The sequence below is a fragment of the Anabrus simplex genome, chromosome 1, assembly GCF_040414725.1.
Source record: "Anabrus simplex isolate iqAnaSimp1 chromosome 1, ASM4041472v1, whole genome shotgun sequence".
Taxonomy (NCBI): domain Eukaryota; kingdom Metazoa; phylum Arthropoda; class Insecta; order Orthoptera; family Tettigoniidae; genus Anabrus; species Anabrus simplex.
Genome location: NC_090265.1, coordinates 152145258 through 152171762, shown reverse-complemented (window position 1 = coordinate 152171762; position 26505 = coordinate 152145258). Strand labels below are relative to the sequence as shown.

At 39.4% G+C, this 26505-nt stretch overlaps 1 protein-coding gene across 1 annotated transcript in view; it reads right to left on the bottom strand.

Annotated features, from left to right (window-relative positions):
• Positions 1 to 761: 761 nt before the first annotated feature.
• The window catches only part of LOC136858391 (maltase 2), an 85598-nt gene continuing 59854 nt past the window's right edge, over positions 762 to 26505 (bottom strand). Inside the window, exons 8-10 of the mRNA XM_067137941.2 lie at positions 23536 to 23731; positions 16306 to 16446; positions 762 to 1017 (exon numbers count right to left, since the gene is read on the bottom strand). Of these exons, the coding sequence (XP_066994042.2) occupies positions 951 to 1017; positions 16306 to 16446; positions 23536 to 23731 (404 nt within the window). The 3' untranslated portion in view covers positions 762 to 950. The remainder of the gene's footprint in view (positions 1018 to 16305; positions 16447 to 23535; positions 23732 to 26505) is intronic.

The window sequence follows — 26505 nt, the reverse complement described above, 5'->3', positions numbered from 1 at the left end:
TGTCGAACAGTTCGGAGGGTTTAAAGAACTGTAGATCGCGAGGGAGACGAGAGTCATCTTGTTGGCCAAGTTCCCGCTCCATAAGTTCAATAAAGTGCTCATCGGAGGGATCGTCATTTGGCTGGCACGTACCTTCGAAAGTGTCAGCCAATGCGTTTGCCTTTTCCTTGTCACGGTGTGCCATTCTGCTCCTAGTCTTAAAAATCTCCGAGCCATCTTGTGGAGTGAGCCATCAGAGGTTTTCAATTCACGAAGCCTAGACCGCCAGGCCTCGGCCTTGTAGTCCCTGATAAGGATACGCCAGTCCCTTATTTGTCAGTTCATTTCAACCTTAAAGTACGGGCACCCTGGATTCATTCCAAAACCTACAGATCATGTTTTTAATCTTGATTTGAAGGAGGAGGTTAGTCCTCCTCTTAGTCAAGACCTTCGGTCCCACGTTGGAAAATTCAGCGGCATTGACTATGACTGCCGAGAATTTTGCTGCCAGGGAGTCAATGTCGTCTCGGGACCGAATGCTGGGATTGACGTATAGGGAGTTGGTTAGGAATTCGTGGAAGGATTTGCAGTGGTGGTGGATAGGGATTGGAATGGGAGAGCGGTCAGGAGAGGTACCGACCTACAAGAGTACAGGACGGTGGTTGGAGTCCAGGATGTCAAGGGTGGTGGGTTTTAGTTAGCCACTTGTAGGTCGAATCCTACTCGGTATTGCATAAATGTACTTACAAAATGTGAGATTAATGCCATAAAAACAGAGTACATTTAGTAAGTTGAAAATTTTTGTTTATTTTGCTAACATCAACGAACACATATCATAAGAATACGTATTAGACATATACACAGAGAAGGAACATAGTATTATTTCTCTAGATCACTTTGCGAAACATATACACCTTGTATTATATTGAGAAATGACATCTACATCGTTGTTATTGAGTTCGCTGGAGACATCAAGAAGCTGTGAGGACCAGAGCTTCCTTAGGATGAAGACCCAGCGCGCGAGTGTCCACTATAACTCTGAAACAATCAATGAACGAATGAAGTCAGTTTTTGGAAATATAATTACTATACGGTGAAGGATTCACAGAGACAAAACACGTTATCTTGACTATCCGACCTCCTTCGGTCAACTCTTGTTCTTTTCCGACCCCAACGGTATTAGATTTTCGAGGTCTAGGAAGTTGTTCACTTGTACGTCCTTCATTGCTCTTGTATTTCTTTTGCCGATACCTTCATTTATCTAAGTGCCTGACCTCTTCCATTTCCCTTCGCTGATTAGTGTTAATGGAGGATGGTTACCAATTTGAGCTTCCTCTTAAAACAATAAGCACCGCCACTACCACCAACACCACCAACACCACCGACAAAGCGCTCTGCAAATGATGTAAATTATAGCGAGTCAGCCTAGGTAATGGTTTAGAATTGAGTTCAGGGAATTATTTTGAAATCGATGTGTTAAAAGAAGTAAAGACGAACTGCATCTATATAAATAAAATCGTAACGACCATGTGTCTGTAGGCCTACATTGACTATTTTGGCGAAATTTCCGTACAGTTATCTGTTTCAGGTGTATTATTGACCATCTGCAAATTTTTTACCTTTGTGTGTTTGTTTGTCTGTCTATAATTTGGAAACTACTGGATATATTTCTACCAAACTTCATATTTAGAATCCACCTGTCCTTGGGTAGGTTTTAGGCCAATATTGTTTCTAAATCCCTGAAATGACTGAGGGATTATACGAAACCGAAACCGTGATTTTCACTCCCACAAAATGTACTCTACCAACCTTAATGGAAATCAATTTCTAAACCCTTTTCCTCATGTGCATCATTTCGGTACAAGTCCCACCGGACTTAACTCAGGGGCGGGTGCGTCTAAAGCGTACTTCTTATAATTGTAAACTACTGAAAATATTTAAAACAAACTTTTTATTTAGTATCCACATGTCCAAAGTTAGGTTTTACGGTCCATACCATTTCAAATTTCGGGAATGGACTGGGGGATTGTAGTGAACCGAAAAAGTTATTTTACCCTCCCACAATACACACAAGACCAATCTGACTGGAAATCGACCAACCTTGATGAAAATCCATTTCTAAAACATTTTTTCTCATGGGCACTTTTTTGACAGGAGGATTAATAAGGGAGATATCACTGACGGTCGGTTTTGCAGCCTAAGTGCAGCGGACATAGCCAAAAGGTGTTTTACGTGGAGCAGATTCCTAATCTATATGAATAAAATCATAACGACCGTGTGTCTGTACATTGGCCATTTTGGCGAAATTTTCGTGCAGTTATCCGTTTCAAGTGTAATAATGACCATCTACATTTTTGTTAGCCTGAGTTTCTTGAAAGTCCTAATTTTTTCACCCCTCCCCCACCTACCCCAAAGCAAGATTGAGGAACAATCTGCCAGACGAGCTAGAAAATTGAAATTTCGAAAAATGATATATCTTAGGCTGGAATCGACGAAAAGCTTCCAAGATATTTAAATATTTCATTTTTTACTCTCGAAAAGTATCGAAATTTTGAGGCAAATTTAATGTCGGTGCTGACCTTCATTTCGAGGTATTTCGCGGCTAAACGGTGAGTCGTATCACAAAACAGATGGCACAATCTCGGTTCGGTTTGGAGTGATCTACAACTTTGGTCCTATGATGTTTCGTCGTGTCTCTATTCCTTGTCTCTATTTCTGGAATATACGTACATTTTGCTCTTTGTATACGTATAATTCGTAGTTCGAATCACTTATATGAAGGATAGAGTAATTTAATTCTACACGAATATTGGCCCACCCAGTTTCCATACGTCAGCCAAATTCTATGTTTGTAGCTGTCACATTAATATCCAAAAGTAATGCACTGTGAGAAATCCTTACCTAAATTTCAGCCTGTTCAACGTTTCTAACTCAATTTTACCCATAAATAGATGAAACAGGAGAAAATATCTTAAGAGCAGCCATTTAGACCGCTAAATGAGGCATCTTATGGTACAATTCGTTTGTCGATATGATGTATCGTTTAGCAGCAGCTGTAAATGAAGGTTTGCAATATTGTAAATATGCATATATGAACCCATAATTCTACGATGAGAAAAATAATTAATTTCAAATATTTATTTCAGCTACAAGCTACTTTCTGAGAGCAGCCATGTTTTTATTTCAAGAGCCTGGCTTTGTCTCGTGGGAACGAACTCTCCGTGACGAGCGAGCCGCAAGATCGTGAAATATCGAGACACTTCGGCGGGCCTCGAGTATTGGATAATTTGTCTAATTCAAGAAATTAGTCAAAACGAGAGATTTTGGCGACATGGTAAATCCAGGAATGAAGGATCTGAAATATTATTAAACCGTTTGTGAAGATAGAACCCCCAGGATAAATATAAATGTGGTTAAGCCTGGAGAAAAGTTTGCCTCCTTCTCGCGGATCGGATACACGAGGCAAGGTCATTTCCTGAAGAAGATGCCGCGAAACGTCAGGGCAGAAATAATTCATTTCGCCCATCGCGAGTATGGGAAAATATTTTTTTGCTAGGGGTTTTACGTCGCACCGACACAGATAGGTCTTATGGCGAGGGAAAAATATTAAATTAACATCGTAATGCATCGTAAGTCTGTCCGAAGTTATGGAACAAATTTCAAGAAATTGGTCAAAGGGATGTGAAATTAGTATATTGCACCATCAAGCCTCGAGGAAGGGGTAGCGTCCTTCCAGGGGGTATAAAAGAAATCTCCCTCCGTCCATTATACACACTCTATCTGGTTGTCGGAACGGCGAAGCTCACGTCACTCGTCAGCAGGAAAGTGCGGAGATTTGTTCTCCCAGTAACTTGTTACATATTCGTGTCTATGGTTCAAATATAATATTAAAGTAGAAGATGATAGAAATTTTCCTGAGCTGCCGCTGATTGAAAATTTTAAGGTTTAGAGATTTGGTTATACGTAGTTGATTTTCTCTCTGTATTCAGTGTGTGCGTCTAATATTTGTCAAAGAGAAGTCTGGAGGTTGGCTGCGAGGTCTGGTTTCTTATCTATTTGGAACACCTGGCCCTTAGTAGGGTGAACGAAAGCAGAATCTTGGGAAAACAGTGGCAGTTGCAATCTGAGAAGAGTGCTCGTCGCCTGTTAAACGTGTTGAAAGTGCGTTGTTTGCGGTGTCAATTGACCCCGAGTGTAAATTGTTGTGTAATTTAAGTTATATATGTATAAGAAGACGATGTTAAATTTAACCATGGAAGGCTAGTCCGAAGCCCTGCGGGCCTAAATGCAGCCAGAAATCCAGGATGACGGCTAAGATCACAGGTCTGTAACTTCTTTTATCAATGTTGTAGTTAGAATATTGTTTGTCCCAGCCAATTTTCAAAGCGTGTGTCGGATTGATATCTAATAATGATCAGGCGAAGGTATTCCATTTCTGGTCGTCGTGTGAAACTCTTCAGGGCTGTAAAATTCACGTCGAGAAATTATAAAATGCGAAGTTTAAAGATTGTGTTAATATTCTTTGAGATATTTTCCAAATTGAGTAAAATTAGGAAGATGATAACGATCATGTAGTCGCGGTGAATGTCTTAATTTCGAATATCGTATGAATTCAGACAATTTTCGTCGAAATGATAATAATAATAATAATAATAATAATAATAATAATAATAATAATAATAATAATAATAATAATAATAATAATAATAATAATAACGTTTACCGCGGGATAAAAATTTTCTACGTTAAAAGTGTATATAACAGTTATGTTCAATAAGGTTTGCATGTGTCTCGAAATCCACTGAAATATGATAAAGTTATGTTTTATTCATGGGAAGTTAAATTTTGTGACATCGTGTATGTCGGTGATATAGGAAATCACGGTGTGTTGTTGTATTCCTGAGGTCCGAAAGTTGTAGCAAAAAATAAAAATGAAAAGGAATTTTTATAAAAGTTGTTTTGTCACGAGAGGATTGCGGTTTGAAAAGTCTTGAAATATAAGGAAAGGGATTGATGGCGAAGAATTTATATATGTGAGATAAGAATTGTGATGATGTTGAAGGCAGAGGCAGCCTGTATTTCATGCGATGCCGCCGTGAGAAGGCGATGAGAATGAATTTTTGAGACAGGCTATATTTGTTGATGGCGAATAATTTTTGAGACAGGCTGTATGTGGCAGGCTGTAGTATATTCCGCTAACAATCCGTAACAGCTGACCAGGAGAAGGTTGGTTCGAGATGAGTATTGTATGAGGCACAGTAAGATTTCAAGTTAAGATCCCAATTGAAAAACAATTTCTGTTGAAGGTTGTAGTTCTTGATAGTAAAATCCAAGTGACTAGTTTACGTAGTCAGCATAATGACTATTATTTCATACGACCTCAAGGGTAGAAGAGCACTCTGAATGCACGCTTGGTGTTATTTGACTGGAATGACAAGTTTCCAACAGTAAATTTCATAAATTACGAGACGATAATTTATCATTAAATCGGAAACATTGTGGGATGAAATATTGGACGTTATTAAAGCGATATGTTTGGCTGTGTAGATTAATTGAATTTCGCTTCACTGGATAGTTAATGGATATGGATATTTGGAATAATGAGATGGTAGGCGATTTGAAGGCTTCACCCTAAAATTACAGTGTGGATTTTTGCGGTGGTGATGATTACTGTTTTTGACGATATTCACGTAATGTTAGACGTGTGTTGGAAGTCATTATTTTTCCAAACTTCATTGCGCATGCCGAGATCGTGTTTGAGTTGTGGATTGCTTGTCACGCGTTATTTATTTTTCAATTTCACGTTTTAGTTACAAGATAGAGACTTGGTTGCATTTCCCGACTTGCGTTCATTTTGTGGCAAGATTCGTTTCATTGTGTGCTATTAGTTTCGACCAGGTTTACAGCTAGAATATCTAAGAGTGTGTTTGAAGTTACGATTTCGTCTGATATGCTAGAGGAAGCGTACACGACCCCATTTCCGTTCGACAATAAATTTAGGACGTCACATGTTATTCTAGGAGTATATTGATGATGAGACGTCCTAGTTCACGCTCAACGATAGGTTTAGGAAGGTGTGTGTGTGTGTGTGTGTGTGTGTGTGTGTGTGTGTGTGTGTAGATAGAGGTTAATATTAGGGTGTGCAGCCATTAGGTATGCCCGACGGTAGATCTGGGGTGTCAGCGGTATATACTCAAGTCTTAAATTAGATGTTTTTGCTAAGTGACTTGGGCGATGGTAGTGTCTGCAATAGTGTATGCAATGCGAAGAGTGTTAGTTAAGTAATATTGATGCCATGCTTGCGCGCAGCCCTCACCCGCTGGAAGGTGTTTACCTCAGATTATGGAACCACAAATGGCCTGAACGTGAGGGTTGTCCAATATTGGGTACTGAGCTCAGGGGGGTGTATTCCGGCTTCCCGCGCCTTTGGTGGCAAACGAGTCAAGACTAACGTGACGTCACTGGGAAGATACAGTGAGCTTTGAACTCGCCACTCGCTTTGAAGTCTTGCTTGTGTTGAGTTTGTGGGTGATAAATTGTAAAGTCTAACTTGCCGGTGTAAACACTTCGTTTCTCATTTAACAGGCGATTGGTTGCTTTAGTATTCTACGTATTTAAGTAAAATGAGTAAAAATAGAACTAACTGTGCCGTTGCTCTGTGTAATAACATTGGTTACAAAACTGAGGTCATAATTTACCATCGATTCCCAAAGAATGAGGCACTCCAAAATACATGGGTAGCTCGGTACCAGCGAATGGACAAGATAAATATCGATAATGCAAGAATATGTTCAGAACATTTTTTTCGGATGATTTTGAACGAGACTTGAAAAATGAATTACTGTGTCTCCCAATACGGAAGATATTGAAATCGGACGCTGTTCCATCCCAGAAAGTACCGAATTGGCATGGAAATATAACTGAGGTCCGCCTCTGTGGTGTAGTGGTTAGCGTGAATAACTACCAGCCGGAGGTCCGGGTTCGATTCCCGGCTCTGCCACGAAATTTTAAAAGTGGTACGAGGAATAGGACGGGGTCCATTCAGCCTCGGGAGGTCAACTGAGTAGAGGTGTGTACCATTCTCACCTCAGCCATCCTCGAAGTGGTTTTCCGTGGTTTCCAACTTCTCCTCCAGGCAAATGCCGGGATGGTACTTAACATAAGGCCACGACCGCTTCCTTCCCTCTTCCTTGCCTGTCCCTTCCAATCTTCTCATCCCTCCACAAGGCCCCTGTTCAGCATAGCAGGTGAGGCCGCCTGGGCGAGGTACTAGTCATTCTCCCCAGTTGTATCCCCCGACCCAGAGTCTGAAGCTCCAGGACACTGCCCTTGAGGCGATAGAGGTGGGATCCCTCGCTGAGTCCGAGGGAAAAACCAAACCTGGAGGGTAAGGGATTAACAAGAAGAAGAAGAAGAAGAAGAAGAAGAAGAGAACTGAGGCTAGTGCAGTAAGTCATATTCACTTTCCTTAATCTCGGCTTTTGTTTTGATGTTTTTAAATTTAAAATTACATTCAGACTTGAAATGCTTGTTATTAATAGTAACATATACCAGGCGAGTTGGCCGTGCGGTTGAGGGCCGCGCAGCTGTGAGCTTGCATCCGGGAGATAGTGGGTTCGAATCCCACTGTCGGCAGCCGTGAAGATGGTTTTCCTTCCCACTCCTACCCCTTTCCTATTCCATCGTCGCCATAAGACCTATCTGTGTCGGTGCGACGTAATGCCAATTGTAAAAAAAAAGTACCATACTCAGAAACAACAATACCTTTCTTTTCTGTTTAGGTTATAACAGAGGGAGAACACCGCGGTGACATGAGATCAGTTAGGAAAAGGGCCGTAACAGTATTAGACTCCTTATCTCCGAAGAAACTGAAACTAGACCAGGCAACCAACACAAAACGCGCTCCTGATCCAGATATATTAATGAAAGACCAGGAATTAAATATATTCTACACAAACATCATTAATAAATGATGTATTCGTTGTTTGGAACTCAAGGGTCCCTAACGACGGAAAAGTTCCTCTTAGAAGTGGTTATGGCCTCAAACATCGAAGTCAAGAAAACACTTTAAAAAGATTTTTTGACATTTGCTCGAGTATGCGGCTGGGGAAAAGAAGCAGCCTCCTTCCGTTCCAGAAAGGGTTTTTAATATCCATAACTCCCTTATTGGACTCTTTGGAGATGTGAAAGGCATTAGGGCAAAGTACATTTTGACTTCCAGACTGAATCAGACTGCCTGGAAAATTATTTTTCTAGACTTCGGGGTCTCGGTATATTTTATAACAATCCCACTCCTTTCGAAGTGAAAAACAGAATGCGACTCTTAATACTAACTGGGAACGCGAACGACATGCCTCTATCTCGTGGAGCCTCTGTTGCTCAGGACAGAAGTCAACTTTCTACATTTTCTGACCCTGAAGAACTGAAGAAGAATTCCAGAATTTCCTTTCCAGCGAACTTTGCATCGAAGTGACTGACAACCCGTCCGATGTTTTGAGTTTTGACAGAAGTGAAGAAAACTTGCTACTTGATACTGACCTAAGCAGTTTAACGATTCCCAATGAAGATGTTAGAGACGATGCTTTAAAATACTTGGCAGGTTACGTCGCCTACAAGTGTAAAAACATTGACAGTTCGTTGGGAACAAAAACGGATATATATCGTCTTGATCCGATACTATCCTCTGAACAAGACCGGATCTCTATCATTACTAAACGTGGCCTCACTTCTTCTTCCCCTGAGTGGTTGGCTACGACAATGGAGTTTGAAGTTATTTTTGTTTCCTTCCACGGTCACTGTATTTCAAGGTGCTGCAAAGTAATGGAAACATTAACATCAACTATACACTCGAAATTTCCCGAAGTCGATAGGAAAATCATTGCCTCATATAGAAGGACGAGGACTTTCATTCGTATGAGACATTTGCACAAAAAGGCCAAATGGGAAGCAATGAAGAAGAATGCATTAAAGAAGAACCCACTCTGGGTTGTATCTCCTTAACAGCCATAGATTACATTTCCTGCCTTAACATAAAAAAATAAGCTTTAGCCGGTGACAGTCGCTGACTTCAACTTTTGAAGGATATTTAAAACCTTCCGTGGCAGAAACAGCCTACTGAGCGCCGTAGCCTGCTAAGTCGTGGTAGCCTGCAGATAGTGGAAGGATAGCCTTGCGAAATCCACATCCGTCTTGTCCGATAAAGAAGAAATATGTTAAAACAATTTTAAGAACTACCTATTCATTGTAATATTTTTATTAACAAAAAAAAAACGTGCCTAACTAAGGTTTACGAGGCTGGCACATACATTATGCAGTATAATTTGCCCCACGATAAATATTTTCTCTCTCATTCATTAAACATGTTCATGATTTAAATATATGTTCCAAGTCAAGAAAGAAAAACATTCCAGTTTGAAAGCGCAAAAGAAACGATAAATATTACTTTGCATTCAGCATTTAATGCAAGAGAATATTACAGACCGCAGTTGTGTTCTTCCCGATGACGTCACAAGCCGCTGACCAATGGCAGCACACATGCCCGTAATGGCCTACCTGTAGAGTATTGTAAGTTCCTTGTACTGAGCTAACGGTGATTGGGCAGTGTGCCACGCGTGTTTGAGTTCAATTTAACTTCAGTATTTTATTTTACGGACTTAATTGTTTTGTCGTTCTGGCGTCCGAGTGCTTTGCTAGTGTGCGTGTTGACACTTAGTAATAGGTGAGACTTGGGTTACGAATGCGGGTTCCATCCGTTAGCCGGTAATATATTTTATTTTCAATTTTTGTCGTTCTTTCATTTCTATACGTAGTTGAGTGTGGTCAGTTGATAACTTTGTAGGTAGTGTGTTGGGACAAACAATAAGTAGATGGATCTGTGATGGTAGTAATTGTTATAAAGGAAAGAATTCTTAGGTTTCCATTTTATTTACCACTAGCAAGATACCCGTGCTTCGCTACGGTATTATACTGAAATTTATAATAATTGAATGCTTATTGTTTTAGATATATAATCCGCCGAAATTCGCGATCTGACTCGTTTTCTGCGAGAATCCTCCAAAATTCCCGATCTGACTCGTTTTCTATTATTTTACAGCACGTTTCCTCCCATTTTTCAATATTCCTTTCCAACAATCGATTTCGTACTTCCCGGGCTAGGCTCAGGTATTCCTCCTGGTCAGTTGGGTCCGTAAATCTTTGCCATCTTTTCCGTTAATCATTTTTAATATGGATAAAGTCCTTCAGGAGATCCGGCGTGGTGTCATATTGGGTGATTTGGCGGCACTAAACCCGCGGCCGGACTGCATTCTTAGTCATTACCCGTCCAGGAGCCGTTGCCAGCGCGGTCCGCACATTTGACGACGGTCCGGAACATTATTATTATTATTATTATTATTATTATTATTATTATTATTATCATTATTATTATTATTATTATTATTATTATTATTATTATTATTATGTGTTGCTGGAATGGCTGATGACAGGGAAAACCGGAGTATCCGGAGAAAAACCTATCCCGCCTCCGTTTTGTCCAGCACGAATGTCACATGGAGTGACCGGGATTTGAACCACGGAACCCAGCTTTGAGAGGCCGGAGCGGTGCCGCCTGAGCAACGGAGGATCCTTATAAGTACATTAATAACAGTAAAATCAATTGGTCTCACCTCCTTCTACACCCCACCGCCGTTAAGTTTATTTACCGCCCCCCCCCCCCCCCCAAAAATGAAAGAAGGCTTGTTTCTTTATGTTTAAGGGAGATTCCAAACACCAATGTTCACGTCTATTACCTTCAGTTTTGAGATATAAGTATCCCCATAAAAGTAATTTACTTTTTTCACTTCATTTCACACTACTCCCCCCCCCCCCCTAAGTGAACTTTCCCGAAAAAAATACTTGTTTCTTTAATAGTAAAAGATCTTCTAAATACCAATTATCACGACTCTAACTTCTTCAGTTTTTGATTTATGTGTCCTCATGAAAGAAATTCAACTCCTTTACACTCCCGCCCTCCAAGATGGTTTCCCGCCCAAAACGCGTTTTTCTTTGTTTTTAAAGGAGATCCAAATACGAATTTTCACATCTGTAATAAGTTTAGTTTTTATTACATGTATGTATTCTCATACAATTAAGCCAATTCATTTTTCAATTCTTTCACAACTCCCCCCCCCCCCGCTTCATTGGATTTTTAGAGAATACGTGTATTTTTACTTTTAAAGCAGATTGAAAATATCAAATTTCACTTCTGTAAAATCTGCATTTTTTAATATATCAGTAGCCTAATTAAAAGAATTCAACACCATTTTCAGTCACTTTTACCCCCCCCCCTCCACCCAGGTGATATTTCCGAAAACTAAAAATACACGTTTCTTTATGTTTAATAGAGATAAAAAATTACCATTTTTCACTTCTGTATAACATGTTAAGTTTTTTAGATATACTGTAAAAATTCTCATTTCAAAATTTCACCCCTTTTGAGTTCCCCTTAAGTGGAGTTTCCAAAAACAAATCAATTATGTTTCTTTACATTTACAGGAGATTCCAAACACCCACTTTTTACGTCTGTAACATTTTACGATTCCAAGATATTCTGTAGATATAGTCTTTCAAAAAATTCACCCCAATTTGTCACTCCTGTTTAACCGCCATTAATTGGATTTTCCAAAAACTAAAAAATACGTGTTTCTTTATTTTTAAAGGAGATCCCATATACAAATTTTCAGTTCTGTAATATCTTTCGTTTCTGAGATATATGTATCCTCATTAAAGGCATTCAACCCATTTTTCCCTCTTTTACACCCCTCCTATTGGGATTTACAGGAAACAAAAAAAAATATGTGTTCCTTTATTTTTAGAGGAGATTCTAACTACCAATTTTTACATCTGTAAATTTTAAAGTTTTAAGATGTAGACACACTCATTTTAAAAAATTCAACCCCCCCCCCTTTTCACCCCCAGTATTTGGATTTTCCAAAAACGAAAAAATACGTGTTTCCTTACTTTTAAAGTAGATCCCAAATACCAATTTTCAAGTCTGCAATATCTTCAGGTTCTGAAATATAAGTAGACTCATGAAAAGCATTCGACCCCTTCTTCAACCTTTTCTTCCCTTCTTATTAGGATTTTCCGAAAACAAAATATACGTGTTTCTTTATTTTTAAAGGAGATTCTAAATACCAATTTTCACATATATAACCTTTAAAAGTTTTGAGATATAGATACACTCATTTTAAAATATTACCCCTTTTCACCCCTCCCTTAATTGGATTTTCCAGAAACAAAAAATACGTGTTTCTTTATTTTTAAAGGAGATCCCAAACACCGATTTTCAGGTCTGTAATATCTTCAGTTTCTGAGATATAAGTAGCCTCATTAAAGGCATTCCACCCTTTTTCCACACCTTTTCACTCCTCCTATTGTGATTTTCCGAAAACAAGAAAATACGTGTTTCTTTATTTTTAATGAAGATTCTAAATACCAATTTTTACATCTGCAAACTTTACAAGTTTGGAGATATAGATTCACTCATTTTAAAAATTCACCCCCTTTTCACCCTCCCATTAATTGGATTTTCCAAAAACAAAAAAATACGTGTTTCTTTTTTAAAAGAGATCAATAGTACCAATTTTCAGGTCTGTAATATCTTCAGTTTCTGAGATATAAGTACCGGTATCCTGATTGAAGGCATTCAACCCATTTTTCCCCATTTTCACCCTTTTTCACCCCTCCTATTGGGGTTTTCAGAAAACAAAAAAATACGTGTATCCTTATTTTAAAAGAAGATTCTAAATACCAATTTTTACATCTGTAAACTTTTAAAGTTTTGAGATATAGATACACTCTTTTTAAAATTTCACCCCCCTTTTCACCCCCTTAGCGAAGGAATATAAAAAAATCCTCTCTTGGCGAGCACCTACATCTTAATATGAATATATCCCCAAAATTTCATTTCTTTATGTCCAGTAGTTTTGGCTCGGCGATGATGAATCAGTCAGTCAGTCAGTCAGTCAGTCAGTCAGTCAGTCAGGACAAGTTATTTTATATATATAGATGTGGACTTGTAATTTTATTAAGCGTAACGTAACCATTTATAACCTGAAAGTTGGTTTAGAATACTATTTTTCAAGTGATTTACCACTTTTTATTTAACTTCAGTGTTTGGCATATCTTCTAAATGCGTGATGAATAAATGTTTCCTGCATTTCGCAGTTTTGTTTCTTCAGAACGACGTAACGTAAGATCCTCTCGGATCGTGTTGTTGTTGGTTCCTTCTGAACAGCTGTTTGGGTGATGCACGTTTCAGCATCGGGATTATTTTATAACTTAATGGTGTCATGAATTGACAATACATGGTGGAATTTTGTTTTCAATTGTGAATGCTGCTGTTAACTTGTAGTGAACACCATGCTTTCCAATAAGATCTCGCAACCTATCCAAAGCAACTGATAGTCAATTCGGTTCTATTAAGGGTCCATTCGGCGGGTGTTTCCGTATCCAACAGTGTATTTGACTGTTGGATAACCTTAATTAAGAGTTAATCTGGAACTCTATTTGTTGAAGGTCAGATTTTCCACGGATCGTGTGGATTAATTCTCAGTTATCGTTCGGATCAGGTTTTCTTTTCACTTTTTCAGTTTCGCTGTCCACTAATCTATGACATTTCTACTTTTCTCCGAAGAAAATTCTTCAATATTGTAATCAATAAAAATAACGCTATGCAATGTGACTGCGTTTGAAACATTTAATAATTTTTTTGGTCAAGGATTTATATAAATAACTTTTTTTTTTTTTTTTTGCAGTTAATTGATTCAATAAAAGTTAGTAAGCACATATTTGCTCCTCATTTCAAGTAGTTAGGTTCTCTTCTGAACCCCACCGTTTGGTTAAGATCGTGACCGAATTATTCCTGCAACGACCCCAAGATTTAAGAGTTCAATATTGCTCTACTGCAGCAGCTGTGGCCGATCAACAATGGAATGGTAAGTCAAGGGTTCAAGAGTTCGTATGTCGATCTATATATATATATTCATCAAAGTCGATGTAGAAAGGATGTTTTTGCCACTGTAATTAATATTTTACATCGATAGTGACTCTTAGCAGGAGGGTGTATGCTAATGTAATAATTACTCTCCACATCGACTTTGACTGGCAGTAGAGATGAATATCCATTTTTTTGTAACTAGCATTAGTAAGGAAGGACTAACATTGTAATTAATAATTCCGTTCTCGATTTGACTGGCAGAAGTCAAGGGAGCATGCAATTTTGTTCAAAATGCCCCTAACCAATTGTGTTTGGGAGTAGGCAAGTGTGCCCGCCGCTATAAACAAGTCTACCCATCTAAAATGTGACTGGCATTAGGCATAGTGGCCTTGCTGTTATAATGGAAACTCACCAACTCGGTGTGACTGTCATTAAGAAAAGGGGCCTGTCATTATAATGCTAACAGCACAACTCCGGTGCCTGCTATTATATTAAAAACTTCTCTACTGTAATCTCTCTGGAAAGAGGAAAGGGCACCTGCCATTGGAACGAAAACTCCCCAAATCGATTGTGACCGCGCAGTAAGTAATGGGGCCACCAATTATAATGAGAACTTACCTACTCGATTGTGAATGGCAGTAGGCTAGTGAGCCTGCCGTTATCATTACAACTCCGCAACTCACACTTTACATTGGAAACAACGTATGGGAGCCTCCTCCTGCTGTTTCTGGATGACGCTAAGAGACATGCAATTTAAAAAAGTCTTTTTTTGCTGCATGTACAGTAATTTATTTCGATATCCGTGTATAATGTAGAATACCGTAGCGAAGCACGGGTACATTTGCTAATTAAGAGATATATCTCTTATGGGAGCGGTAGAATATCACCTACGGTATCACCTGTCTGTCGTAAGAGGCGACTAAAAGGGGTTCCAGGGGCTCTTAACTTGGGAGCGTGGGTTGTGACCACGGGGCCCTTAGCTGAGTCCTGACATTTCTTCCACTTACCTGTGTCAGACTCTCCATTTTCATCTGTCCTAACAAACCTTTCTTGGCCAACTCTTGTTCTTTTCTGACCCCGACGTGGTGGTGGTGGTGGTGACTGTTGTTTTAAGAGCAAGTGAGTGAAACTGGGCAAGCATTCTATATTAACACTAATCAGAAGGAAAATGGAAACAGTCCGACACTTCGAAGAACGAAGAAAGATAAAACTGAGCGGTCTGACACAAGTAAGTGGAAGCAATGCCAGACTCAGCTGGAGGAACTATTGTTGCCAACCTTCGCTCCCAAGTTCAGAGCCCCTGGTCCCCCTTTCAGTCGCCTCTTACAGCAGGCAGGGTTTACTTAGTCTACCTCCACCGATAGAGGATTAAAATGAGATGGTTTGTTATTTTTTTGCTAGGGGCTTTACGTCGCACCGACACAGATAGGTCTTATGGCGACGATGGTTTGTTATTAGGTGAGATGGGGTGAGATGTGATCTTACAGTAGTAGATGGAATGAGATCCCCTTTTGGGTGGGGGCGGTAGAATCACCCACGGTATCCCCGTCTGTCGTAAGAGGCTATTAAAAGGGGCTTCAGGGGCTCTCAACTTGGGAGTGTGGGTTGGCGATCACGCGGCCCTTAACTGAGTCCTGGCAATGCTTCCAGTTACTTGAGCCAGGCTCCTCACTTTCATCTATCCTATCCGACTTCCCTTGGTCAGTCCGGCTCCATGGCTAAATGGTTAGCATGCTGGCCTTGTGTCACAGGGGTCCCGAGTTCGATTCCCGGCAGGGTCGGGAATGTTAAATATCATTGGTTAATTTCCTTGGCACGGGGACTGGGTGTATGTGTCGTCTTCATCATCATCTCATCCTCATCACGACGCGCAGGTCGCCTACGGGTGCCAAATCAAAAGATCTGCTCCTGGCGAGCCAAACATGTCCTCGGACACTCCCGGCACTGAAAGCCATACGCCATTTCATTTACCTGGTCAACTCTTGTTTGTTTTCCTACCCTGACGGTATTAGAGCATTCGAGACCTAGGGAGTCTTTCATTTTCACACCCTTCGTGGCCCTTCTCTTTCTTTGGCCGATATCTTTACTTTTCGAGGTGTCGGATCCCTTCCATTTTTTCTCTCTGATCAGTTTTATATAGAGGATGGTTGTCTAGTTGTACTTCCTCTTAAAACAATATTCACCGCCGCCACCACCACCACCACTGTATCACAAGCTGGAATAATGAGACTGAAACACCATACACGCTAAAACCCAGTTTTCTTCAACACTTCTCTACTTAGGAAGAGTTTTTAATGTCTCTTCTCTAACTAGTGTTATGAAACAAGCATGAAGATGAAAATTCTTACCCAGGTCTGTAATCTGAATGGATGCTGGAAGCGTAGACATTAAGAGCGTCAGGAAGCGAGCCCAGGGAACTTAAATTCACAGTTTCTGAAACATCACCCAAGTTGATCACCACTACCACAGGGTCACTGCTGTCCAGCACCCTGAAAAAACAAAACAAAAATCAAAACATTTTGTCATTAATAAGACTTTTTTCTACAACGGAGACGACGGGTCTGTTCAATAGTTTCTATTTCAACCATAACAAAATGTGGAAAAACGCAAGAAACGTATAATAAAACGCACATGGGGCATACCCATGATCGGGTATGGTACAACTATTTAGAACTATGCCATGATCCCAACTGTACATGATGGGTGTTCTATATTAACGTCAATATAAATATAAACAAAATGGAAATAGTTCCTCTTGATTGGGTACCACACAAATAGCCCTTTCCGTTCAGACACATCAGGAATAACCCCTTTTGAATGGGAATGAGGAAATAGCACACAACAAAGCAGCAACAAACAAGATCATTGATTTACCTACTTTTATAACAATTTGGAATACGTTTTGCACTCATTAACAAGAGATCACCGGGTGAGTGGACCGTGCGGTTAGGGGCGCGCAGCTGTGAGCTTGCATTCGGGAGATAGTGGTTTCAAACTCCACTGTCGGCAGCCCTGCAGATAGTTTTCCGTGGTTTCCCATTTTCATATCAGGCCTATCTATGTCGGTGCGACGTAAAACCATTTGTAAAAGCAAAACAAAATAAGAGAACATGGCACTCAACCGTCATACACATCATGTTCAATGTAATCACTAGGGAACGGATTTGTATGTACTAATAATTATTGAAATATGTACATATATATTTAGTTATTTTTATTGAAATATGGAATTATATATGGACTTAAAATTACACATACAACATTAATTTCTATTAAATATCAAAGTTCAAAGAAGCTAAACAAAGTAGATCTACGTGCAACATAATGTTGCACTTCTCATTTTAATATAATTGAAGAACACACAATCTTTTATTCTCTGTTACCAAAACAATGGATTACAAAATGTTCTTTTAAGTGCTGGAAAGTGAATCTTCTCCTATTATCTCTAATGACAGATTTATATTGACTGAAACTGTGTTCAACATCGGAAGAGGTAATGGGGGCATAATTCAACTTCACAATATTTGCTGGGGTTAAATCCAATGTTAATTTTACACTTAAATCTCCACACAACATTGCAGCAACCTTTGTCTTTTTTTCATATCCAGGGTTCCTTGAAAGTACAGTGGCCATCTTCATGTTTGCTACATCTGCAACTTTACCTGTACCACGATTTAATTGTTCCACAGTTTTATTCACAATTTCACAACTTTCAGAAAGTGGGAGATGCGAGTTTTGGAGCCTTTTCAGTGTTTTTGTGATGTTTGAAAAATTATGCTGAATGTAACATTTCTCACACTTGTATCGCAGACAACTGTTTTAGCGGCTTCAATTGAGGCTGCATCTTCAGAGTCCATGGCATGCAGAACGTTCTTAATGCAGTCTATATATTCACCATAATATTCAACCGCTTGCAGCCACGTACCCCACCTAGTTAGAATCGGCTTAGGCGGCAAAGAAATCTCTGGGTACATTTCTTTCAAAAGATGAACTCTTCTGTGGGCTTTGAGAAAAACTTTTTTCACTGAGGAAATCAATAAATCTACCTTGGGGTAACTGGCTCTTACCACTTCTGCCACACGATGAAAGGCATGTGCTACACATGTTATACAACACATAATGCTTTTTTCGGCTTTTATCATATAAGATGTGGCATTGCTAATAAAAAGTAACACTTTATTATACTTAACGCCCTGTGGCCAGAGGATACCCATAGCCTCATTGAACAGTTTTGCTATAGTTTTGTTATCGCACTTTTCTAGAACATCACAGTGTAAGAGAATCCGTTTACAATAATCTTCGCCTAACAAACCAATGATTGCGTTGCCAACTAGCGTGCCTTCTTTGTCTTTTGTCTCATTAATGGAAACCCAAATTGGACCGTATTTAATCTCTTGCCTTATCTTCCGAACGGTTTCATCGTATATGGCTGAACAGTACGTTTTTCTGAACGTTGACTCATCCGGGATGGATCGTTTAGTATATTATTATTCAGTTTGAAGAGAGATATGTCAGCAGAGATGAGAGCACGGCAGAGATCGGTGTTGAACTCGGATGTTACACTGCAAGTTGCTGGTTGTGTCAGAAACAACTGTCTGCTTGGAATCTCGTTTGTTAGCCTGGTGTTTACTGGTTGGAACGTGCTGTTACACAAGGAACCTTTGAGTAGATGTCACTGTACAATGACACAAATTACAAAATAATATCTTACTGTCAGTTGATAAACCATCTTCTTTAAATTCTGATACGTAACTTTTCAATTTTAAACTGGTTGACTGAGCTACTTTAGGCATATTGTAACAATCTTCAATGAATATCAATATACAACTGCACACACTGATCGTACAAGAACAATATGATCCGTCTCACTGCTAATTCAAACTGTGAATGACTGGTAGTGAACTAGATGGAGTTATGAAGCAATCAAAGGGAATGCTCGAATTACGAACTAGTCCGTAAACCACTAGCACATCGTCGATGAATGAGATTTCCCTAGTTAATTATGGCACAGACACAGTCGATGTTATGAAATGCAGCTTATCAGTGCTGTAAGTGTGATTCAGATAGTCACGGTACTGACCGGCTGATCACCACTACCGGGCTCAACCTCTCTCTTTCTTCGCACCACTTATCAGATTATTTTATCAGCCCAGACGTGGACAGGCGTGATAATGACCTGCACACCAGTTAAAATATTAATTTTTCGAATATAGATTTTTAATGTATTTCTCCATTATTGAGAGGACTGCTAATTCAATATCATTTAATACTTTTTAGCCGAAATATGGACTATATTGACTTTAATGACGAAGAATATGAAATATTTGTGCTAAAATCCAAAATATGGAAAAATATGGAAAATGAATACTCCACTTTTCAACCCTACACGTCATGATTCGTAAAGATAATGCAAAATACAATTAATTTTAGCTTCCTAAAGAGATATGTATTTACATATAAATCCGTTCCCTGGTAATCACAATCCGTTCCTCCACAATGCTATCTCACCATTAGTACACAATGGTATTATGTACTTTACCATCACACAGATACGAACGTGTAGTGATCACAGTAAGGCGCATCCAAAGTGCGAGTGCTTTGTGTAATGCCGTGTCTTTGTGGCCGAGGGTACACCTGTCTGCTATAGTTGGTGACAAAACATGACCGTCTCAGTTCCTGAAAGCGAGCTGGAAGCCAGCAGTCAACCTGTACCCTGCAGGTTGTCAAACCACGTTTTTCCACACTCTCTTCCGTCTTTACCCTTTCTTCGTGTCGAGTGCAGTAGACAATTTGACAACTTCGGCTACAGCAGATGCAGTACATCCTATAAGCCGCTAACAGACACCGTGAGGAGTGATGTGAGGCGAGGACGTCAAGATATGTCTCCTAGTGTAACAGGTGTCGCCACACATACGCCTCCGTGTTCGGTAGGCCTAAAGCTCTCTTACTTTAAATATGTCAATGAAAACTCACAGAAATACGCCCTTTTGAATGGGAATATCTTTCCTACCACTCATAAGGCGAAGAAAATAGTCTCGTTCCTTTCATTCGGTGATTCCGGACGCACACCGATGTTCACAATACATACAGGAGCTTTTGAACCGGATCATGGTGTGAGGGGTGTGTTTACACAAGAATTACACAATTTTTGTCTGCATTGCACATGGCATTCGATAGTGTTCAAGTACTGCAATGCATGTGGACGAAATACTATTTTTTTTAAAGTGGGAATAACTTTTTTGAACAGACTCAGATTAGTGATGAGATTAAAAACATTCCAGATCCCGTGATCGTGGGTTCAAGCCCGCCAGAATCTTGAAAGATGGAAAAATGTCCATTTGGCTTTCCATGTTGTACGATGTTGGCATGTGAAAGATCTCTGGCGACACATGTGGTGTTTACTAAATAGAATTAATTAAAACTTAGGCATGGATCGCAAAACACAGATCCGTTCCTCTGTCATCTGGTAGAATGAAATGGAACGTTGAAATTGACATGGAGACGGACTGAATGACGTGAAATCAAATTACCTGTACATAGTAGCGTAGGCCATATTATTATTATTATTATTATTATTATTATTATTATTATTATTATTATTATTATTATTATTATTAAGTCATTAATCATATGGACTACAAGTGAATCTGAGTTATGTAATAATGTTGTTTGTGGGAATGCAAGCAGTTATGTTTTGAGAAATTATGACTGGGGCAGAAACTCAGAATTTTGGTCAATATACCACCAATATGGTGTGAGGTAAGTGTGAAAAATATTCTATAGAATTCTCAAAAATAACGATGACCACTATGATTGAATCTCAGACATCGTATATAATCGATCTAGCATGTGGTCTACAATAATAATAATAATAATAATAATAATAATAATAATAATAATAATAATAATAATAATAATAATAATAATAATAATAATAATAATAATAATACGTTTCTGTAGTGTAGTGGTTAGCATGATTAGCTGCCTCCCCCGGAGCCCAGGTTCGATTCCCGCCTCTACCACGAAATTTGAAAACTGGCATGAGAGCTAGAACGGAGTCCGCTCAGCTTCGGGAGGTCAACTGAGTAGAGGGGGGGAAGGTTCATTTCCCATCTCAGCCATCCTCGAAATGGTTTTCCGTGGTTTTCCACTTCTTCTCCAGGCAAATGTCAGGATGGTACCTAACTTAAGGCTTCCTTCCCTCTTCCTTGTCTATCCCTTCTAATCTTCCCATCCCCTAAAAAGCCCCTGTTCATCATAGCAGGTGAGACCGTCAGGGCGAGGTACTGGTTCTCCTCCCCGTTGGTATCCCTCCGACCCAAAGTCTCACGCTCCAGGATACTACCTATGAGGCGGCAGAGGTAGAGTCCGAGGGAAAAACCAATCCTGGAGGACAAACGGATTAAGAAAGGAAGAAATAATAATAATAATAATAATAATAATAATAATAATAATAATAATAATAATAATAATAATAATCGTCAACTCCTTAATGAAGAGAGTATTTGGCGAGGCCACCCCTCACCTAGACGGCTTAGACGGCTACTACGGAGAGGCAAGACGTAAAACATGGGAAGTCAGCCGTTACACCAAGAACGACTTCCTGGACGAAGACTACCGACTGCGGAAACGTTTTGAAGGGTTGAAAGACTCTTGTGCGAAACGGTGTACGTTGGAAAATATCCACTTTTTCGGGTTGCTCCAGTGACATCTGATGATAATGAAGAAGTTGTCCAGTAGAGAACAGCCTGCATACCAGCCATTTTGAGCGCTTGCTTCATTATTCAGATCACTGTGGATCAAGGAATCGGATGCTTATTCACAATCCCATCGCGCGTCCCGTAGGAAGAGCTACTTACGCAAAAAAAAAAAAAAAAAAAAAAAAAAAAAAAAAAAAAAAAAAAATCAGCTCTTTTAGGTTCCATATAGCATATTGTAAACATAGGTATAGTTCATCGAATGTGAAATGTGATCATAATTACTATTAGTGTTTTTTTTATTGCGGCTCACAAGGGATTGAAATAAATGCAGAAAAAATATCCTCCAGCACCGGGTTTGAGCCTCCGAACCGTGTTGGCCGTTAACCATCACGGCCTACGGAGCAGTCCGTTGGAATTTCATCAATACCGTAACAGTTCACATTGTCAACTTGGTTCTTTAATATGTGTAGCACGGTTCCATGCGATCATTCATTATTATATCCTTATTGGCACGAATATGTTTATTTCCACCCTTGTACCAATACAAGAATTATTTATCGGAAGGCAGGGGGGGATGTTTTCACTTCATGTTATGAACTTCGGTTTAGAACAGTTCGAAAAAATAGGGATGGCTGATTCACCTAGGTATACAGGGCAGATTGCTAGACTTAATATTAACGGTATTTAAAGTAAAATGTAGTACGTTGCTTAAATCACTCAAAGCACTAAATATTCATGATTTACCGAGTGGATTGTCCGTGCGGTTAGGGTCGCGCAACTGTGACCTTGCATTCGGGAGATGGTGAGTTCAAACCCTACCGTCGGCAGCCCTGAAAATGGTTTTCCGTGTTTTCCAATTTTTACACCAGGTAAATGCTGGGGGCTGTACTTTAATTAAGACCACGGCCACTTTCTCCCCACTCCTATCCCTTTCCTATCCCATCGTTGCCATAAAACCTATCTGACCGAGCTCGATAGCTGCAGTCGCTTAAGTGCTGCCAGTATCCAGTATTCGGGAGATAGTAGGTTCGAATCCCACTGTCGGTAGCCCTGAAAATGGTTTTCCGTGGTTTCCCATTTTCACACCAGGCAAATGCTGGGGCTGTACCTTCATTAAGGCCACGGCCGCTTCCTTCCCACTCCTAGCCCTTCCCTGTCCCATCGTCGCCGTAAGACCTATCTGTGTCAGTGCGACGTAAAGCAACTAGCAAAAAAACAAAAACAAAAAAAAAACCTATCTGTGTCGGTGCGACGTAAAGCAAGTTGTAAAAAGGTATTCGTGATTTATTTTCGTAATATTTAGTCATTTTTCAAAAAGATTTTGGTATTGATACCGTAGTCACCAGTTCCGTGTACATACTCTTTACGCTAACTTGCTTTATGGTGCTATCTTAGCGGCTTTTTCCATTGTAAATTCTGTGTTAGGAACCCTCTTCTTCTCCAATGCTTCCAACTTGGGAGTAGAGAGAAGGGAGAACGAAGGTTCTGGATGAGTCTATCATTTATTTCGTATACTTATGTCAGACTCCTCCCTTTCATATTTGCTATCAGATCAAATTGGACAATGGAGTTAGCAGTACGGGAATATTGTGCTTCTCAGACTAGTGATATCTGAAGGTGCTCTAATACGCCAGCCTCATGTCAGTAAATTTATTGACACGCAAGTACACTCTTCCTGGACAAAATTCCGGCAAATGGGCTCCTCCGAAAACCATAAAAGTAGTTAGTGGGATGTAAAATCAATGATACTCATTAAAAATGTCTGTGCATAGTGGAATTCGAAAATATAAAAACATGTGCAAGAAGAAAAATAGAAACAAAATTATTTGATTTTTCCTCCCTGAGGGAAGATGACGTTTTCAGAGAATCATTTCTTACCTGGTGAAAGCAAACACGTTGTCGGTCAGTGCAAGCGTATAGGTAGAGCCCCGCTGGATAGTTCTTGTCTTGCGAAGCTCTATTAATTGCTTGTACACGTGGTAATGGCTTCTCGTGGCCTGCTTTTCCGTTTCCACATTCACTGTCTTGTAGTTGGAGTTCACCGGTAGCCACGTCTTGTTGCTAGACGAGAAACCTGTAGATAGAGTGAGGACGATTTTTAGTATTGAACCCATGACCTTTGTGCCCTAAGAACATTATGCATAAATCGACAATCATTTAAAAGTTGGATTCTTGATAGCATGGATTTGACACGTGACGAGGGGGTGATTACCTTCGGTCCCACGCTCTGGGATACGTGACGTCAGCCACACGTGTCGACGGCGGAAGAATCTCAAGTCATTTTGTGAACTATTTCAAAGCGCGTGTACATGGCGTGACCCAAGCCAAGTCAAAAAATATAGTGCCTATCAAAGGAGGTCAATTATCCCACAAATCGAACCAGTATAAATTTTAAATGTCCATGAACACTACCGCCAGAAATGTAGCAAGCATGTAGTCACTTTCAAAACTCTTGAAATTACAGTTTAGTTAAGTCAGAAAATTTATAGAAATTTTCTTGGCGGCAAAGGGAGATTCCCGAAGAGAGGGGGTAACTGCTATAAATATGAAGGGACGCCATGACGAAGTCTCCTTCTCCGACATTTAGAGTACGAAGCGGACGAAAAACTGTTGAGTTGCTCTGTGAAATGAAACAACAAATGTAGACTGAGTTCAACTGCAGATTTTAACCATTGTAGCTGGGGTCTTGACTCCATGTGGAGATAGTTTCTTGAGTGGAAATAATTGTACCAGATAGGATGGTCAAAGTACTGAATAAATTCTAATGTGATAAAGTAATTCGTGTGCGGAAGTAATTATAGTCCATCGTGTGCGCTCCACAAACAAGTGAAGGGTATTTTCTTTTTTTTATGCTTTATTGCAGGAAACCTGAAGAAATATAATAATGATCTGTAAAGCCATGAATGTAAAAATGGCTAAATAAAATGCCAGGGTCGCAGGTGAGCCCTATGACGAACAAGGGTGTGACTACATAAGATAATGCGACTTTCCATCTTACTACCTATTATATCTTGTTTCATGATCTCTAAAAGTGTATTTGAATGGGGATATACGACGCAGAGGTCACCCCTATTAAGTTTTGTAAATGTTAGAATGACTAAAAAGTCATTTGTTTTATTTTCCACTTGGATAAAATTTTGAGGTCTTGCGAGTGCAGTATAATGTTGTAAAAAGTTATTGAATAGGGTTTCGAAATGATATCACGTCCAATGTAGATCGCCATTTCCGTGTGTGTGTACTGCCTATAATTTGTGAAGTCAAATTAAGATGTTCATTCGACGTAAAATTTTTCTGTCTGTAATTTTGACGTAAATAATGTAGGAATCCATGGTTACTCATTTTCAATCGAGTGGAAGCGCGCTGTCGGGTGAGAGAAGTGTGATGAGTTTGGTCACGGAGAGAAACGTTTTTCTAGGCCCATTTTAAACTGTGTCTGACTGACAATAAAAAGATCTAGTAGAAATTTTCAGTCATTTTTCGTAAAAATCAAGTTATTAAAAATACGATATCATGTTATGCGAAGCTGTTCATCACTAATGCATTTGCGTATTAGACGTCATGAATTCTAGTAAGGATTTTATTCCAGTTCTTTGTCGGTGATAGTTGTGGAGTCGGGAAACAGAAGTTAGTTTTGTCGTATGGGTTGAGATGAGATGTGCGAATCAGGTTAGAGTCCTGTCCTTGAAGCCGGGACGTGGAAGCCCGAGGAATATTTTATAATGTTGGGAATGGAAAGAAATATATAGAAATCCATAGCGATATTAATTTGCGACGCGTATATTTATTGTGGGCATCTTGAAGCATAATCTGTGCATTTTGTTGGTTAGAATATCGTATTTGTTTAATTATGTCGGCAGAGTTTAAAAGGGAGCATTTTGAGAAGCCAGTCAACTGGAACAAACCAGGTGTTTCATGTTACTGCCAAGCGAACTTGGGGACGAGAGGCCTCAGCTGAGAGGGTTACCCCATAAGATAACGGGACAGGCGTGGAATTGAGATTGTATTCTCGGCCGGGGAGAACGTTAAAATGCTGGATTTAGTTGAAATTCATAGCCGGTAATAATCTGAGTATTGTGGAATACTGTAAAATTTGTTTAATTGGGGACGTAATGAACATTTGAAATCATGAACTTCGAGTATAAGGAACAGAGTAACCAAATTCAGGGTTGTCCAAAATATAGAGCGATGGTTGTGATTATGGTTTGTCTGTGAGGGGTGTGCAAAATTTATAAATGGTACGACGAGATATGACGTCGTAATTATATGGCGAGTTGTTTGGTTTGTACGTAGATTATTAGGATATCCAAGTGTTAATAACGGTTAGGACTAGATTAGATTTAAAGTGTGAGATCATGAGACAAGATATATAACTGGACATGAATTATGTAACAATTCCTTTCCAACCAGATAAATATCACAATATTGAATTTACATCACAGCTGCGTAGGAATTTGTGAAGAAACCAGAGTCCGCGGAGATAAAATTTACTGTTCTTTAACATTTCGTTAAATCATTTAAATATATTTAATTATTAAATTCAGTGAAACCGCATTTTGAAATAACTTTAATCAAGCGAATTACTTGGAGATGCATTCTGGAAATCTTAGTTTGTTTTCTGGGGAATATTTAAATGGTTAAGTAATGATTAAGGGGACGTATCCGAAGGAAATGGATTTTACTGCCATAAAGTTTGTGAGCATTGCTATTGTTGTAATTATTGAACTTTGATTGATTAAGCATTGAATGTGCTGGGGATAGTAAAGTGGAAACTTTGGTCATTTAACCGCTGTAACTTAATTGTGTTTAGCCTTCAGCCTAGAAACTTGGATGGTCAGGGGGTCATCAACC